Source organism: Panulirus ornatus, chromosome 72 (assembly GCF_036320965.1).
Source record: "Panulirus ornatus isolate Po-2019 chromosome 72, ASM3632096v1, whole genome shotgun sequence".
NCBI lineage: Eukaryota > Metazoa > Arthropoda > Malacostraca > Decapoda > Palinuridae > Panulirus > Panulirus ornatus.
In genome coordinates this window covers 7,333,190-7,351,479 of record NC_092295.1, presented here as the reverse complement: position 1 = coordinate 7,351,479, position 18,290 = coordinate 7,333,190, and the positions used below count along the sequence as shown (strand labels likewise).

Below are 18,290 nucleotides of genomic sequence, written 5' to 3'. Positions count from 1 at the left end.
GTTTGGTTTTATTCTACAGTTCTCTTGATGAAGCATAATTTTGTCTGAGCTGATTCTCTGCATAATGAAGTCTGCAATTTGCTGGACAAAGTTTGGATTATACAGCTGTCTGTGTTCCATTTTGTAATACTGCTGTGAATTGTGACAACAGCTGCATGTGACATGTGCTCCAAAATTAGCATTTTTAAAGGTTAAGAAACTGAAGAACAGACAATTTTGACACATTTTAAAATTTACGTACAGGGTAACAAGTACACCTTCTGTCACTGTAGACATTATGATAGGCAAAAGATACCTATGAAGAAAAACAGTTCTTAAAGTCAATACAGATCAAACAAAGAACACAGTGATTTAACCAGACCTATGTTTTGACTACTTATTAAATGGGCTATCAAAAATGTTTCCCTGGATACCAGATATATATCAAAACTTAACAAATCTTTGAATGCCATATGATGTAATTACATATCTGTATTGTACAGGAAGGGAGTTTTACACTATCTTGATCATTCTTTATAACCATACAATGTACATTTCTATGTATGCTGTCTACATTAACCATGTCTTCAGTCATCTTACTCCATTCATACACCATTCTTAAACTGAAAAAGTATTTTTCACAATTTTTTAAAAAGTTTCTTTCTTCATTTCATATTAGTTCCTCTAGTTGTTTTAACCCTACATCTGTCGGTCAATCTGAATAAGGAAAACATAAATAAGAACATAAATCTTTTTTCATTCTTGGCCAGCATTTCCCATGTTAGCAAGGTACCACAAGGAACAGAAAAAGAAAGGTCACATCTGCACACATCCACTCTCTAGCTGCCATTTGTAATAAAAACAAACTAAGAAAAAAATGCAGAAAGCAGAAAACACAAAGTGAAAATATGTAAATGATAACAAAGTTTCTAAAAAGAACTAGCACAGAAAACAATATGGAAAGAAGGGGAGTTTTTCCAAATACTTAAGCAACAATTTTCTAGCCTAAATATTTACTTACCCCATAACTGGATTATGCACAGCAAAGTTCAAAAGAATTCTCTTCATCTTCTCCAAGTTAGGGTTATCATTACCAGCAAAGCACGGGTTAGATCGGTCAGTGCGAACAACATCCTTTTCAACTGTGCACAGAACATTTCTTCTGAACCAGTCTTGCTCTTCACCAGACATGTTTTCTCTAACTGAACTGTGTGAAAAAGTAAATGCAGGTCTGAATCAAGTTTTGGCAAAAACAAAAAAAACTCATAAGGGTGCTAAATGAATTATCAAATAAAACCAATCTGTAGTTGCCTTCCTTATGGCTTACAAGCAATATAAAGTATAATGCCACAAGACTTTATATAGTATAATAGTCAACTGAATAAAAAGAATACGATGAGTTCAAATATCTAAATAATATATTAAGAGCTCTGATGAGATTGGAGGAAAAACATGTGTTTGTAAAATTATTGAAGGAAGGTACTCTACATTCTAAATTTGGCTTCAAAAAATAAGGTTTTCTTAAATGCAGGAGAAATGTTTATGGATGCACATATACATACTTGATAGGTGTATAAAAAAGAGGTTGCTGAACACAATGAAAGTGGCAGCTGGTGGATAAAATAAATGGTATTACCAGGCATATACTGTATCTTCAGAATTTGGCTAAAGACTAATCAAAATTGCAGAGCTAACTATGTCTTGTCTAACTATTATCTCGGAAAGCAAAAATGGGTATGTTTGAAGGAATAGTGGTTCCAACAATGTTGTATGGTTGCGAGGCGTGGGCTATGGATAGAGTTGTGCGCAGGAGGATGGATGTGCTGGAAATGAGATGTTTGAGGACAATGTGTGGTGTGAGGTGGTTTGATCGAGTAAGTAACGTAAGGGTAAGAGAGATGTGTGGAAATAAAAAGAGCGTGGTTGAGAGAGCAGAAGAGGGTGTTTTGAAATGGTTTGGGCACATGGAGAGAATGAGTGAGGAAAGATTGACCAAGAGGATATATGTGTTGGAGGTGGAGGGAACGAGGAGAAGAGGGAGACCAAATTGGAGGTGGAAAGATGGAGTGAAAAAGATTTTGTGTGATCGGGGCCTGAACATGCAGGAGGGTGAAAGGAGGGCAAGGAATAGAGTGAATTGGAGCGATGTGGTATACAGGGTTTGACGTGCTGTCAGTGGATTGAATCAAGGCATGTGAAGCGTCTGGGGTAAACCATGGAAAGCTGTGTAGGTATGTATATTTGCGTGTGTGGACGTGTGTATGTACATGTGTATGGGGGGGGGGTTGGGCCATTTCTTTCGTCTGTTTCCTTGCGCTACCTCGCAAACGCGGGAGACAGCGACAAAGTAAAAAAAAAAAAAAAAAAAAAAAAAAAAAACTATGTCTTGACAAGGTCATACTTGATTCTCTGATAGATCTGATGTTTCTCCTCCATGATAAGTTGGCGCTGCTGGAATGTAGTGCGGAAGTCATAACTGTGGAGAAGGAATGGCCACACGTTGGCTCTAAGCTGAGGTTCAACACCACCAAAGAAAATAGCTCGCCGAAGCGTGAGATCATCTTCAATTTGTCCCTCCTGTATTTTGTCAAAGGGGAAAAAGTGTGATTGTGTTATCCTCATAAAAGTAAATTGTGTAATGTAGGTTGATGATCAAAAAAATAAGTAAACTCACAAAATCCAGTGTCCAGTGCATTCAGGATTACCACCAACTTGGAGCAAGCTTCTCCAGTACTGACTGTTACATTTTGTAACTAAAGCACATTTACACATATGAAATAAGAGAACAAAAGTGAATATACAGTTACTTTCAAAGTATGGATCAATGGAAAGAACTAAGCTAGAAGATTTTGTCTAAGGCCTACTTATTTCTTCGTACCACGCTATGACAGGAAAATGCAAACACACATAAAAGAAAAACAAATAATTTATAAACCTGCATCAGGCTTACCAAACATTCTATAAAGGTTCCAATCTGTTCGGTCCATAATTTGTGGCTCAAGTATTTCTAGACACATAAAACTCCAAAATCTGACTAATACTTGGTCCAAAGGGATGTATATTTTTTATCCTCTAGCTGCATTAAAAGTTCTTCAATGCAAACTCAATAAACATTTTGTTATCACTTAGTCAAAAATCAATGTTAAATCAAGCCACAGCTTGAATACAAAATGAGATACAGAAGATTATGAACAAGATGATAACAATCCCAAGTGTGCTTCATGAAAAGAGGCAATAATGTGTAAGCCCAGAGTTAACTTCTTCAAAGACCTTATCCACACAAAAGTGAGTGATTACTTTAGATTTCTAACACATGCTGGATACAGCGTTCTCACACAAGTATCTATATATTCTAGCTGTTGTATCAGACTGGGATTATTCATGTCCCTCAATATCATACCCACCAACAGCATTCCTCTTACAACATATTCCCTCACTTTGCTGCCATTTGTTTCCTTGGATCTTCTCCTGTGCCTAATTTCACTCGCATTACTCAATACACTTTTTCACAATCCCTAATCCATCTCTCAACAATCTTTATGTGATCACTAATTCTTACCTCATTAAAGTAGGTGATCCAGGAATCCGCATCTAAGCATTTATGCTGACCCTCTTCTGGATGAAGCTCAGATTCACTTACTTGTGGCCTTCAAATAAATATTGCAAGTCAGATGGTTCAGTACTTTAGAGGAGAAAATAAATGAAATCTACAAAACAATTTTCTGATTTAGTACAGGTTGTGTCCCTAATCTAAAAGTCCAAAACTTTTTGAGCAGCAACATGATGTTACAATGGAAAAATTCCACTTCTGACCTGACTTACCCATGCTAGGCTCTGAAGCTCTGTTGGCACCAGTTTGTTACTGATCATCATCACCACCAGACCTACATGCATTACTCACTGTGTTTTCTGCTTATTCCCTGCTCTGTAGTACAAAGATATTGCTGAAAATGTCAAAAAGGCCTGCAGATAGTGAGACTCCAGCTGTTCATTCACTGACCAATAGTGAATTAGCTGAAATGGTTCTGAATCAAGGTGATCATGGTAAGACGTTGAGGATGACTTTATTAACACTGCAGAAAAAGTGCATATAGATGTTATGGTAAAAATGAGTGATGGACATTGAAAGACTAGAGCAGCATGAATTCGTAACAAAGCAAGAAGTCCTGTCTGTTTATAAAATCAAAGAGAGACTTCCAAGACAAAAACCATTGTTAATGAGGCAGATAACTCTGGAGGATACATTTACAAAAGCTGAGGTTGTGACAACTTAGCTTTCTGATAGTTCAATGTTCCACATACTTTGTTTCATGTGCAAAATTATTAAAATTTTAAATGAATTACCTTCAGGCTATGTGTATAAGGTGTAAATGGAACATAAATGGATTTTGTGTTTAGACTTGGGTCAGACATCCTTCAACGTTTTGACCCTTCAATGGTCTTCCTCAGAAGATACTGATTCCAGCATTCAGCAGGACCATATTCCCCAGAAAGTGATGGTCATCCAGTCATGTTGCTTTCTGATTAGATCATTTGTCCTGCAACCTCCACTTGTTCACAGTGATCTCTGCTGCCTGATGTGATCAGATGTGAAACCAGACCTTGTGTTACCAGTGTCTTTGGTAGTGATGAAAGGCGTTTCTAATATCTTTCTTATTTGTTTGCTTAGGCCCTCATGCTGTATTCTTGCCTCATCCCACTACAGGGCCTTGCAATGACAAGTACTGCTTTATTTACACTGTGCAAGTCTCAGCACGACATAAACAAAGTGGTCCCACCGAATGCTGGAATCAGTATCTCTCGAGGAAGAACGTTGAACAGTCGAAACACTGAGGTATGTCTCAACTCTTAACTCATCTGTTTCCATACCATCCTGTTTTCCATAACTTATTATGTTATTATCTATTTTCTATTATAGTGGACTGCCGTTTCCTGTGTCAGCAAGGTAGCTCCTGGAAACAGACGATGAATGGCCCATCTAATCATATACAAACACATATACATAAAACTCACTGTGTGTATGCAAACATTCCAAAATCCAAAAAAAATCCAAAATCCAAAACACTTCTGGTCCCAGAGATTTTGGGTAAGGGATACTCACTCTGTATCATAAACACACGAAAATTAGGTTTCTTACCTTTGAAACACATACTAATATTTTACAAAATAATCCAACAATCTTCATGAAATTTGTCATGCTATACTATGTTAATACTGCATGTCCTGCAAATATGAGGCATTATTAAGTGTATTGTATGCATATGTGAAAATTCATTCTTTTCAATGTATATTTTTTTTTTTTTTTTAATTTTCCAAAAGAAGGAACAGAGAAGGGGGCCAGGTGAGGGTATTCCCTCAAAAACCCAGTCCTCTGTTCTTAACGCTACCTCGCTATCGCGGGAAATGGCAAATAGTATGAAAAAAGAAAAAAAAAAAAATCCAACATGAATTAATTTCATGTGCATCATGTTTTACAGTTAACTTCTCTATTCCCATGATGTCACATACGAGTTTCACATGAATACAGGGGTTCTTACTTAACCCTCTCCATGTAATAATGAAACACACTCATACACTCAAGAACATTCATACCTTTTTAAGCAACAAATATTCTAATTCACCCTATCCTAAGCATGCCTTTAACCCTGCTATATATTCAAGCCCCAGTCCAGTCACTCAAAATCTTTTTCACTCAATCCTTTCATCTCACATTTGGTCTCCCTGTTCCTCTTGTTCCCTCCTTTTGACACATGAGTCCTCTTTTGTCAACCTTTTCTCACTCATTCTTTCCATATGTCCACACCTTTTCAGCACATTTTCTTCAGCTCCCTCAACCACACTCTTTTTCACTGGACCTCTCTCTCTTACCCATTCATTACTTAATCACACCACCTCATTTCCAACACATCCATCCTCCTCCACACAACCTTATCTATAGCCCATGCCTTGCATCCGTATAATATTGCTGGAACTAATATTCCTTCAATCACACCCATTTTTGCCCTCTCAGATAACATTCTCTCTTTCCACACATTTTTCAGCTATCCCAATTCAAGTAAAAGTAAAAAAAAAGGCAAGTATAGCTTCAGCTTAAGTACCTTGAAACGTCCATGGGTACACTGTTCATTTGACAACTCTACTTAGTTTCTCATTAGCTAATGCTGGGAGCTCATAAGACAATCTGCATGAAATTTGTCATGCTATACTATGTTAATACTGCATGTCCTGCAAATATGAGGCATTATTAAGTGTATTGTATGCATATGTGAAAATTCATTCTTTTCAATGAATATCCTACTTCCCATATGAACTAGTTATCACTTCCCATATGAACTAGTTATCATCAGAAACAGATTACTAAGCTTTAGAGGAAAAAATCCACACTTAACTCTTCCCTTTTCCTTATTTTGGAAAATAATACAGAGGAAAGATTTCAAACCATGCACTCCTGGCCTTCTTAATTACCTTCTATGACATGCTGGAGAAACATGAGTAATATTCTTTCCTCTGTATCCTATATCTTACTATATCTATTATCATACTTAATTGCTGTTTCCTGCATCAGCAAGGAAGCACCAGGAAACAGACAAAAACTTACCACCCAATTGACTTGTTCCTCAACCCTACTGTACCTAATAACCTTGCTCTTATTCACATTTACGCTCAGCCTTCTTTCACACACTTTACCAAACTCAGTCACCAGCTTCTGGTTTCTCATCCAAATCAGCCACCAGCGCTGTATCATCAGTGAACAACAACTGACTCACTTCCCAAGCCCTCTCTTTCACAACAGACTACATACTTGCCCCTCTCTCCAAAACTCTTGCATTCACCTCCCTAACCACCCCATCCATAAACAAATCAAACAACCATGGAGACATCAAGCACCCTTGCCACAAACCGACATTTACTGGGAACCAATCACTTTCTATGATTCCTGAAGGAGAAAGAGAGTACCAGACAGGTGACAGTTAACATAATTCCAATACCCTTTAAAGCATTAGTATATTGGAGGATGGATACATGCAATCTAGTATACCTTTACACCTTTAAAGCAATATGCATAACAATAACAGCAATGAATTCCATGCATACTTGCAAACTAAAAACTGTTTGAGAGCTCCCTCTGATGCTGTGCCCTCCTCATCCCTAGGTTTGATTAAAAAGTTCCAGTCCTCAAATACTGCTGCCAGCTTGTCAAGACCTCCATGATGGAAATGGAAGATTTTGTACTGGCTCTCCCGACTGGCAATTACCAACTGGCCACAAGTGTGATCTCGGTCACTGAAGAAGAGTCGAAGAGACTTGCTCTGTCCTGAGAAGCATAATTCATATCAATATGGTATTAAACACCGTCTCAGAATTATTTTAACCTGAATGAGATTTCAGCCACTACTAAAACAAGCAGGCCTATTCACTCTAATATTTTATATTGTTTATATCATTACTTACTTAAACACAGTGCCTTAGGCAAATTTGTCTCCAAATACTTTAGTTTTTCAATAGCTCCACACATTCTAGTTCTCAAGACCTCATTATACCTTTTGGTACACTGAACTAGCAATTAGTCTTATTCATTAGTTTGCCAAATTTTTTCTGAAGAGGAAAATTTTAGTACTCCTGTATTATCATTTTTGCTTTTGTAAATCATTCTTCTAATCACTTAGATGAACTACTTCAAAGGGTGTTATTTTTCAATTTCATTTACATACTACAATAAGGCACAAATTCAACAATCAAAGAAGTCTGCAAAATTGCACTTAAATTCTATGCATTACCTATCAATTCACAAATGTATATCCTGTCTGCCTTTGAACATCAGAAAGAAGGATGACCTGTGCTGATTCTTTTAAATACACAACAGTTTAAAAAAAATCCTGCAGGTTCCTTTATCAATACATTCTTTTCACTCACATTTGAGTTAAGTCCTGTCTTTTATATTACTTAACACATTCTTTGATATCTTGCCTGCTCATCTCATTCAGAAACAGTCTCTTTTTCAATGTCTGTCCTCCTCCTTTGTCCTAAGCATCTATACACTGCAACTCTTTTAATCATTCCCTTTATGAAGCTGTATCTTTCTTTGATTTCTTTATTCCTATCCAGTCTCCTACCTCTAAACATGCTTTTTACAAAATTCATATTTAATGGTCACTCTTATGGCCATTCTCTAATTAAAATATATTATCTTTTTATTATACTTTGTTGCTGTCTCCCACGTTAGCGAGGTAGCGCAAGGAAACAGACGAAAGAATGGCCCAACCCACACACATACACATGTACATACATAAACGCCCACACACACGCACACATACATACCTATACATTTAAATGTATACTTTTTTTTTTTTTTGCTTTGTCGCTGTCTCCCACATTTGCGAGGTAACGCAAGGAAACAGACGAAAGAAATGGCCCAACCCACCCCCATACACATGTATATACATACATGTCCACACATGCAAATATACATACCCATACATCTCAATGTACACATATATATACACACACAGACACATACATATATACACATGCACACAATTCACACTGTCTGCCTTTATTCATTCCCATCGCCACCTCACCACATATGGAATAACATCCCCCTCCCCCCTCATGTGTGCGAGGTAGTGCTAGGAAAAGACAACAAAGGCCCCATTTGTTCACACTCAGTCTCTAACTGTCATGCAATAATGCCAGAAACCACAGCTCCCTCTCCATCCAGATTCCACAAAACTTTCCATGGTTTACCCCAGATGCTTCACATGCCCTGATTCAATCCATTGACAGCATGTCGACCCCGGTATACCACATCGTTCCAATTCACTCTATTCCTTGCACGCCTTTCACCCTCCTGCATGTTCAGGCCCCAATCACTCAAAATCTTTTTCACTCCACCTTTCCACCTCCAATTTGGTCTCCCACTTCTCGTTCCCTCCACCTCCGACACATATATCCTCTTGGTCAATCTTTCCTCACTCGTTCTCTCCATGCACCCAAACCATTTCAAAACACCCTCTTCTGCTCTCTCAACCACACTCTTTTTATTACCACACATTTCTCTTACCCTTTCATTACTTACTCAATCAAACCACCTCACACCATATATTGTCCTCAAACATCTCATTTCCAAGACATCCACTCTCCTCCACACAACCCTATCTATAGCCCAAGCCTCACAACCAAATAACATTGTTGGAACCAGTATTCCTTCAAACATACCCATTTTTGCTCTCCGAGATAACATTCTCGCCTTCCACACATTATTCAACACCCCCAGAACTTTCGCAACCTCCCCTACCCCTGTGACTCACTTCCACTTCCATGGTTCCATCTGCTATTAAATCCACTCCCAGATATCTAAACACTTCACTTCCTCCAGTTTTTCTCCATTCAAACTTACCTCGAAATTTACTTGTCCCTCAACCCTACTGAACCTAATTACCTTGCTCATATTCACATTCACTCTCAGCTTTTTTCTTTCACACACTTTACCAAACTCAGTCACCAACTTCTGCAATTTCTCACCCAAATCAGCCACCAGTGCTGTGTCATCACCAAACAACTGAATCATTTCCCAAGTCCTCTCATCCACAACAAAGTGCATACATGCCCCTCTCTCCAAAACTCTTGCATTTACCACCCTAACAACCCCATCCATAAACAAATTAAACAACCATGAAGACATCCTGCACCCCTGTCACAAACCAAAATTCACTGAGAACCAATTACTTTCCTTTCTTCCCACATGTACACATGCCTTACATCCTCGATAAAAACTTTTCACTGCTTCTAGCAACTTACTTCCCTCACCATATACTCTTAATACCTTCCACAGAGCATCTCTATCATCTCTATAATATGCCTTCTCCAGATCCATAAATGCTACATAAAAATCCATCTGTTTTTCTAAGTATTTCTCTCATACATTCTTCAAGGCAAACACCTGATCCACATATCCTCTACCACTTCTGAAACCACACTGCTCTTCCCCAATCTAATGCTCTGTACATTCTTTGACCCTCTCAATCAATACACTCCCATATAATTTCCCAGGAATACTCAACAAACTTATACCTCTGTAATTTGAACTCTAAACTTTATCCCCTTTGCCTTTGTATAATGGCACTATGCATGCATTCCGCCAATCCTCAAGCACCTCACCATGAATCATACAAACAGTGAATATCTTCAACAACAAGTCAATAACACAGTTTTCCCGTTTTTAATAAACTCCACAGCAATACCATCCAAACGCTGCCTTGCTGGCTTTCATCTTCCACAAAGCTTTCAATACCTCTTCTCTGTTTACCAAATCATTCTCCCTGACCCTCTCACTTTGCACACCACCTTGACCAAAACACCCTATATCGGCCACTCTACAATCAAACACAGACAACAAACTTTCAAAATACTCACTCCATCTCCCTCTCACTTCACCACTACTTGTTATTACCTCCCCATTTGCCCTCTTCACCAATGTTCCCATTTGTTCTCTTGTCTTACGCACTTTATGTACCTCCTTCCAAAACATATTCTTATTCTCCCTAAAACTGAATAATACTCTCTCATCCAACTTTCACTTGCCCTCTTTTTCACCTCTTGTACCTTTCTCTTGACCTCCTGCCTCATTATTTTATACATCTCCCAGTCATTCACACTACCTCCCTGCAAAAATCATCCAAATGCCTCTCTCTTCTCTTTCATTAACAATCTTACTTCCTCATCCCACCACTCACTACCCTTTCTAATCTGCCCACCTTCCTCCTTTCTCATACCACAGGCATCTTTTGAGCAAGCCATCACTGCTCCCCTAAATACATCCTATTCCTCCCCACTTCCCCTGATGTCATTTGCTCTCAACTTTTTCCATTCTGCACTCAATCTCTACTGATACTTCCTCACACAAGTCTCCTTTCCAAGCTCACCTACTCTCACCACTCTCTTCACCCCAACATTCTCTCTTCTTTTCTGAAAACCTCTGCATATCTTCACCTCTGCCTCCACAAGATAATTATCAGACATCGCTCCAGGGGATAGGGCAGAAAGAATACTTCCCACGCATTCCCTGCATGTCATAGAAGGCGACTAATGGGAACGGAAGCGGGGGGGGGGGGGGGGGGGGGGGGGGGGCTAGAAACCTTCCCCTCCTTGTATTTTAACTTTCTTATCCCTGGGGACAGGGAAGAAAGAATACTTCCCACGCATTCCCCGCTTGTCGTAGAAGGTGACTAAAGGGGATGGGTGTGGGGGGCTAGAAACACTTCCCTCCTTGTATTCTAACTTTCTAAAAGGGAAAACAGAAGAGAGAGTCATGCAAGGAGGGCTCATCCTCCTCGAAGGTTCAGATTGGGCTGTCTAAATGTGTGTGGATGGTAGTATATGTTTGAGGAAAGGAACCTGGATGTTTTGGCTCTGAGTGAAACGAAGCTCAAGGGTAAAGGGGAAGAGTGGTTTGGGAATGTCTTGGGAGTAGTCAGGGGTTGGTAAGAGGACAAGAGCAAAGGAAGGGGTAGCACTACTTCTGAAGCAGGAGTTGTGGGAGTATAGGTGAATAATGTGGCAGTTGAGGGTATAACTGGTGTACATGGGGTGTTTTGTGTTGTAAATGAAAATGGTGAAGAGCTTGTAGATTTGTGTGCTGAAAAAGGACTGGTGATTTGGAATACCTGGTTTAAAAAGAGAGATACGCATAAGTATACGCATGTAAGTAGTAGAGATGGCCAAAGAGCATTATTGGATTATGTGTTAACTCATAGGCACATGACAGAGAGACTTTTAGATGTTAATGAGCTGAGGGGGGCAACTGAAGGGATGTCTGGTCATCATGTGGAGGCAAAGGTGAAGATATGTAGAGGTTTTCAGAAAAGAAGAATGTTGGGGTGAAGAGAGTGGTGAGAGTAAGTGAGCTTGGAGAGAAGACTTGGGTGAGGAAGTACCAGGTGAGACTGAGTGCAGATTGGAAAAACGTGAGAGCAAATGACGTAAGGGGAGTTGGGGAGGAATGGCATGTATTTAGGGGAGCAGTGATGGCTTGTGCAAAAGATGCCTGTGGCATGAGGAAGGTGGGAGGTGGGCAGATTAGAAAGGGTAGTGAGTGGTAGGATGAAGAAGTAAGATTGTTAGTGAAAGAGAAGAGAGAGGCATTTGGATGATTTTTGCAGGGAGGTAGTGCGAATGACTGGGAGATGTATAAAAGAAAGAGGCAGGAGGTCAAGAGAAAGGTGCAAGAGAGCAAGGTGAAAAAGAGGGCAAATGAGATTTGGATGAGAGAGTATCATTAAATTCTAGGGAGAATAAAAAGATGTTTTGGAAGGAGGTAAATAAAGTGCATAAGACAAGAGAACAAATGGGGAGGTAATATCAAGTAGTGGTGAAGTGAGAGGGAGATGGAGTGAACACTTTGAAGGTTTGTTGAATGTGTCTGATGATAGAGTGGCAGATATAGGGTGTTTTGGTCAAGGTGGTGTGCAAAGTGAGAGGGTCAGGGAGAATGATTTGGTAAACAGAGAAGAGGCATTGAAAGCCTTGTGGAAGATGAAAGCTGGCAAGGCAGCGGGTTTAGATAGTATTGCTGTGGAATTTATTAAAAAAGGGGGGAGATTGTGGTGTTGACTGGTTTGTAAGGATATTCAATGTATGTATGGATCATGGTAAAGTGCCTTAGGATTGGTGGAATGCATGCATAGTGCCATTGTACAAAGGCAAAGGGAATAAAGGTGAGTGTTCAAATTACAGAGGTATAAGTTTGCTGAGTATTCCTGGGAAATTATGTGGGAGGGTATTGACTGAGAAGGTAAAGGCACGTACAGAGCATCAGATCGGGGAAGAGCAGAGTAGTTTCAAAAGTGGTAGAGGATGTGTGGATGCGGTGTTTGCTTTGAAGAATGTATGTGAGAAATACTTAGAAAAACAGATGGATTTGTATGTAAGATTTATGGATCTAGAGAAGGGATATGACAGAATTGATAGAGTTGCTCTGTGGAAGGTAGTAAGAGTATATGGTGAGGGAGGTATGTTGCTATAAGCAGTGAAAAGTTTTTATCAAGGATGTAAGGCATGTGTACGAGTAGGAAGAGAGGAAAGTTATTGGTTCCCATTGAATTTTGGTTTGCGGCAGGGGTGTGTGAATTCTCCATGATTGTTTAATTTGTTTATGGATGGGGTTGTTAGGGAGGTGAATGCAACAGAGTTCTGGAGAGAGGGCAAGTATGCAGTCTGTTGTGGATGACAGGGCCTGGGAAGTGAGTCAGTTGTTATTCACTAATGATACTGCGCTGGTAGCTGATTCAGGTGTGACACTGCAGAAGTTATTGACTGAGTTTGGTAAAGTGTGTGAAAGACAAAAGCTGAAAGTAAATGTGAATAGCAGCAAGGCTATTAGGTTCAGTAGGGTTGAGGGACAAGTCAATTGGGAGGTAAGTTTGAATGGAGAAAAATTGGAGGAAGTGAAGTGTTTTAAATATCTAGGATGAAACCATGGAAGCAGAAGTGAGTCACAGGGTGGGGGAGGGGGCAAAGGTTCTGGGAGCGATGAATAATGTGTGGAAGGTGAGAACGTAATCTAGAAGAGCAAAAATGGGAATGTTTGAAGGAATAGTGGTTCCAACAATGTTATATGGTTGTGAGGCATGGGCTATAGATCGGGTTGTGTGGAGGAGGGTGGATGTGTTGGAAATGAGATGTTTGAGGACAATATGTGGTGTGAGATGGTTTGATCGAGTAAGTAATGAAAGGGTAAGAGAGATGTGTGGTAATAAAAAGAGTGTGGTTGAGAGAGCAGAGAAGGGTGTATTGAAATGGTTTGGTCACATGTAGAGAATGAGTGAGGAAAGACTGACAAAGAGGATATATGTGTTGGAGGTGTGGGGAATGAGAAGTGATAGACCAAATTGGAGGTGGAAGGATGGAGTGTAAAAGATTTTGACATTCGGGGTCTGAACATACAGAAGGGTGAAAGGCGTGCAAGGAACAGATTGAATTGGAACGATGTGGTATACCGGGGTCGACATGCTGTCCATGGATTGAACCAGGGCATGTGAAGAGTCTGGGGTAAATCATTGAAAGTTTTGTAAGGCCTGGATGTGGAAAGGGAGCTGTGGTTTTGGTGCATTAGACATGACAGCTAGAGACTGTATGTGAGCGAATGTGACCTCTGTTGTCTTTTCCTAACGCTACCTCGCACGCACATGGGGGAGGGGATGCCATTTCATGTGTGGTGGGGTGGTGGCGGAAATGGATGAAGGCAGCATGCATGAATATTTTTTTTTTTTTTTTTTTGCTTTGTCGCTGTCTCCCGCCTTTGCGAGGCAGCGCAAGGAAACAGACAAAAGAAATGGCCCAACCCACCCCCATACACATGTATATACATACACGTCCACACACGCAAATATACATACCTACACAGCTTTCCATGGTTTACCCCAGACGCTTCACATGCCCTGATCCAATCCACTGACAGCACGTCAACCCCGGTATACCACATCGATCCAATTCACTCTATTCCTTGCCCTCCTTTCACCCTCCTGCATGTTCAGGCCCCGATCACACAAAATCTTTTTCACTCCATCTTTCCACCTCCAATTTGGTCTCCCACTTCTCCTCGTTCCCTCCATCTCCGACACATATATCCTCTTGGTCAATCTTTCCTCACTCATTCTCTCCATGTGCCCAAACCATTTCAAAACACCCTCTTCTGCTCTCTCAACCACGCTCTTTTTACTTCCACACATCTCTCTTACCCTTACGTTACTTACTCGATCAAACCACCTCACACCACACATTGTCCTCAAACATCTCATTTCCAGCATATCCACCCTCCTGCGCACAACTCTATCCATAGCCCACGCCTCGCAATCATACAACATTGTTGGAACCACTATTCCTTCAAACATACCCATTTTTGCTTTCCGAGATAATGTTCTCGACTTTCACACATTCTTCAATGCTCCCAGGATTTTCGCCCCCTCCCCCACCCTATGATCCACTTCCGCTTCCATGGTTCCATCCGCTGCCAGATCCACTCCCAGATATCTAAAACACTTTACTTCCTCCAGTTTTTCTCCATTCAAACTTACCTCCCAATTGACTTGACCCTCAACCCTACTGTACCTAATAACCTTGCTCTTATTCACATTTACACTTAACTTTCTTCTTTCACACACTTTACCAAACTCAGTCACTAGCTTCTGCAGTTTCTCACATGAATCAGCCACCAGCACTGTATCATCAGCGAACAACAACTGACTCACTTCCCAAGCTCTCTCATCCACAACAGACTTCATACTTGCCCCTCTTTCCAAAACTCTTGCATTCACAGGTGTATATACATGTACATGTCTGTGTATGTATATGTATGTATACGTTGAAATGTATACGTTTGTATATGTGCGTGTGTGGGCGTTTATGTATATACATGTGCATGTGGGTTGGTTGGGCCATTCTTCTGTCTGTTTCCTTGCACTACCTTGCTAACGCAGGAGACAACGACAAAGTATAATAAATGAATAAATAATATTTCTGCAGGCTCCATTGCTCACATTGTATCATTTCTATTCTTTCTTTTATGCCTATCTGATGTTTTCTGCCTTAATGAAGTAGCATCAAGAATGGACAGCTGAGCCCTGGAGAAAAAATCCTCACTAGGCTCCTTTCTTAGTTCCTTCTTTCAGAAAACTTTAAGAAAAAATAATACAGGAAGGGAGGAATTCCAGCCCACTGCTCCTGCTACTCAAAGTTGTTTTCTATGACATGCAGTAGATACATAAGTTGTGTTCTTCCTTATACCCAGGAATGATGTCCCATCTGATGGAGCATTTGCTTTCCGTTCAATCACTCTCTGAAAGCTTAATGATCAGACTACTTTTCATCTCTCAAAGCTTAACAATCCAACTACTTTTCGATACTTCATGACATGGGTTTGAGATGACATTTGCATACATCCTTAAAGCTCCAACCCACAACTTAAAGATTAATCTTTCCCACTAGAGCTGACTTTCTGCACTTTAGTAAACTTGAAGGTCACATGCTAGTTGAACAGAAGAACAGCCTCTGCACCACAACAGATATCAGATTTCTTACTGCTAGAGTAAATCCATGCATCCTTCCATCAAGAAATGATACAATCTACTTATCAGTGTAATAAATATGCACTGAATCTATCTGGAACAAAATATTTTTATTCAGATGTACCAAAACTCAAACATGAATATGCTTCAAGCAGAAAAGCCAACCTCAAGTTATGTGCCTGCAAAAAGATAACTTTAACCAATACACCAGATGACTTTAAACATATATCTGAAGAAACAAAGTTAAAAACAACCTAAATTGAGCAGCATGTACTACAGCACGAACTTCTTACAAACCTGGAAGACAAACCATGAAACACTTGTATTCAACAAATAATCATAGTCACTTACATATCTGGGAGGAAGCATGCCTAAAAATTGTATGTACCTGAATCACAACAAATAATTGCAAATTTGCGTATGGAATTCTTCACAAAAATACTAGGGCAACTTCAAACAGTGAGGAAGCAAAGGATCCAGGTGAGTTTCCTAATCCTAACCTGAAGCCATGAGTTCATGCTGTTAAGGTTAAGTCAAAACCATAAACCTGTTGAGGATAAATGAGAGAACATTCTCGCATAAAAACGGAAAAATTTGGGGGGTTACAAAAAATTCATTCACACTTTCATGGATTATCCACCACTTACCTGATATCCTCGATCCTCAAACCAAAAGAAATATTGATATGCTGGAAAAGTTCAAACAAGGGCCTCAAAATAATTAGCAGTCCATGAGTTAAAGGACTTACCATAAGAAGAAAGACTGAATGAGCATGGGTTGGCAACACTAAATGGAAGAGGCAGACTGTAGCAGTCCTAATATCTACAACACAATCTGTATGGGAGATTCTCAAATGTCCTAAAAATTTGCTCGTTTGTTATTAGGATTAACTGTAACATCATTTTCACTACAAAAATGATACAAAACTCACCCTAAAAACTGCTTATGTGAGCTACATACACCCTTTAACTTGTGCTGCTCAGCTGCCAGACAAATGAGCATGCAGTGAGATGTGAAAAATTTGTGGAAGTATTTTCATTACAAACACGTAAGATCCCTAGTTTCATCACAAATAACTAGCATTCTACTTGATGGTTTAATTTGTTCACTAAAAAGAAAGTTAAGAGTAAATGTGAATAAGAGCAAGGTTATTAGGTACAGTAGGGTTGAGGGTCAAGTCAATTGGGAGGTGAGTTTGAATGGAGAAAAACTGGAGGAAGTGAAGTGTTTTAGATATCTGGGAGTGGATCTGTCAGCGGATGGAACCATGGAAGCGGAAGTGGATCATAGGGTGGGGGAGGGGGCGAAAATTTTGGGAGCCTTGAAGAATGTGTGGAAGTCGAGAACATTATCCCGGAAAGCAAAAATGGGTATGTTTGAAGGAATAGTGGTTCCAACAATGTTGTATGGTTGCGAGGCGTGGGCTATGGATAGAGTTGTGCGCAGGAGGATGGATGTGCTGGAAATGAGATGTTTGAGGACAATGTGTGGTGTGAGGTGGTTTGATCGAGTAAGTAACGTAAGGGTAAGAGAGATGTGTGGAAATAAAAAGAGCGTGGTTGAGAGAGCAGAAGAGGGTGTTTTGAAATGGTTTGGGCACATGGAGAGAATGAGTGAGGAAAGATTGACCAAGAGGATATATGTGTCGGAGGTGGAGGGAACGAGGAGAAGAGGGAGACCAAATTGGAGGTGGAAAGATGGAGTGAAAAGGATTTTGTGTGATCGGGGCCTGAACATGCAGGAGGGTGAAAGGAGGGCAAGAAATAGAGTGAATTGGAACGATGTGGTATACAGGGGTTGACGTGCTGTCAGTGGATTGAATCAAGGCATGTGAAGCGTCCGGGGTAAACCATGGAAAGCTGTGTAGGTATGTATATTTGCGTGTGTGGACGTGTGTATGTACATGTGTATGGGGGGGGGGTTGGGCCATTTCTTTCGTCTGTTTCCTTGCGCTACCTCGCAGACGCGGGAGACAGCGACAAGGTATAAAAAAAAAAAAAAAAAAAAAAAAAAAAAAAAAAAAACAATCTGTGATGAATATGTTACTTACTGACATCGATGCTGAAGATACCACACTTGTGCTCTCTTCTAATAGGGGAAGATCCTCCATCAACAGGGGTTGGACAGAAGGATGACAATGATGACTCCGGAAAAGCTAAATTTGCAGAGTATGCCATGGACTCTGCACTTCGTTCATACCAGTATTGTTCCCCTGAAGATGACAAAAACACATAATTAAATGTTGTTGAG

At 40.0% G+C, this 18,290-nt stretch overlaps 1 protein-coding gene across 1 annotated transcript in view; it reads right to left on the bottom strand.

Annotated features, from left to right (window-relative positions):
• Positions 1-18,290, bottom strand: part of LOC139748104 (TBC1 domain family member 16-like) — a 75,570-nt gene that overhangs the window by 37,750 nt on the left and 19,530 nt on the right. The window contains 5 exon segments of the mRNA XM_071660740.1: positions 1,001-1,186; positions 2,381-2,556; positions 3,539-3,626; positions 7,075-7,294; positions 18,091-18,252. Of these exon segments, the coding sequence (XP_071516841.1) occupies positions 1,001-1,186; positions 2,381-2,556; positions 3,539-3,626; positions 7,075-7,294; positions 18,091-18,252 (832 nt within the window).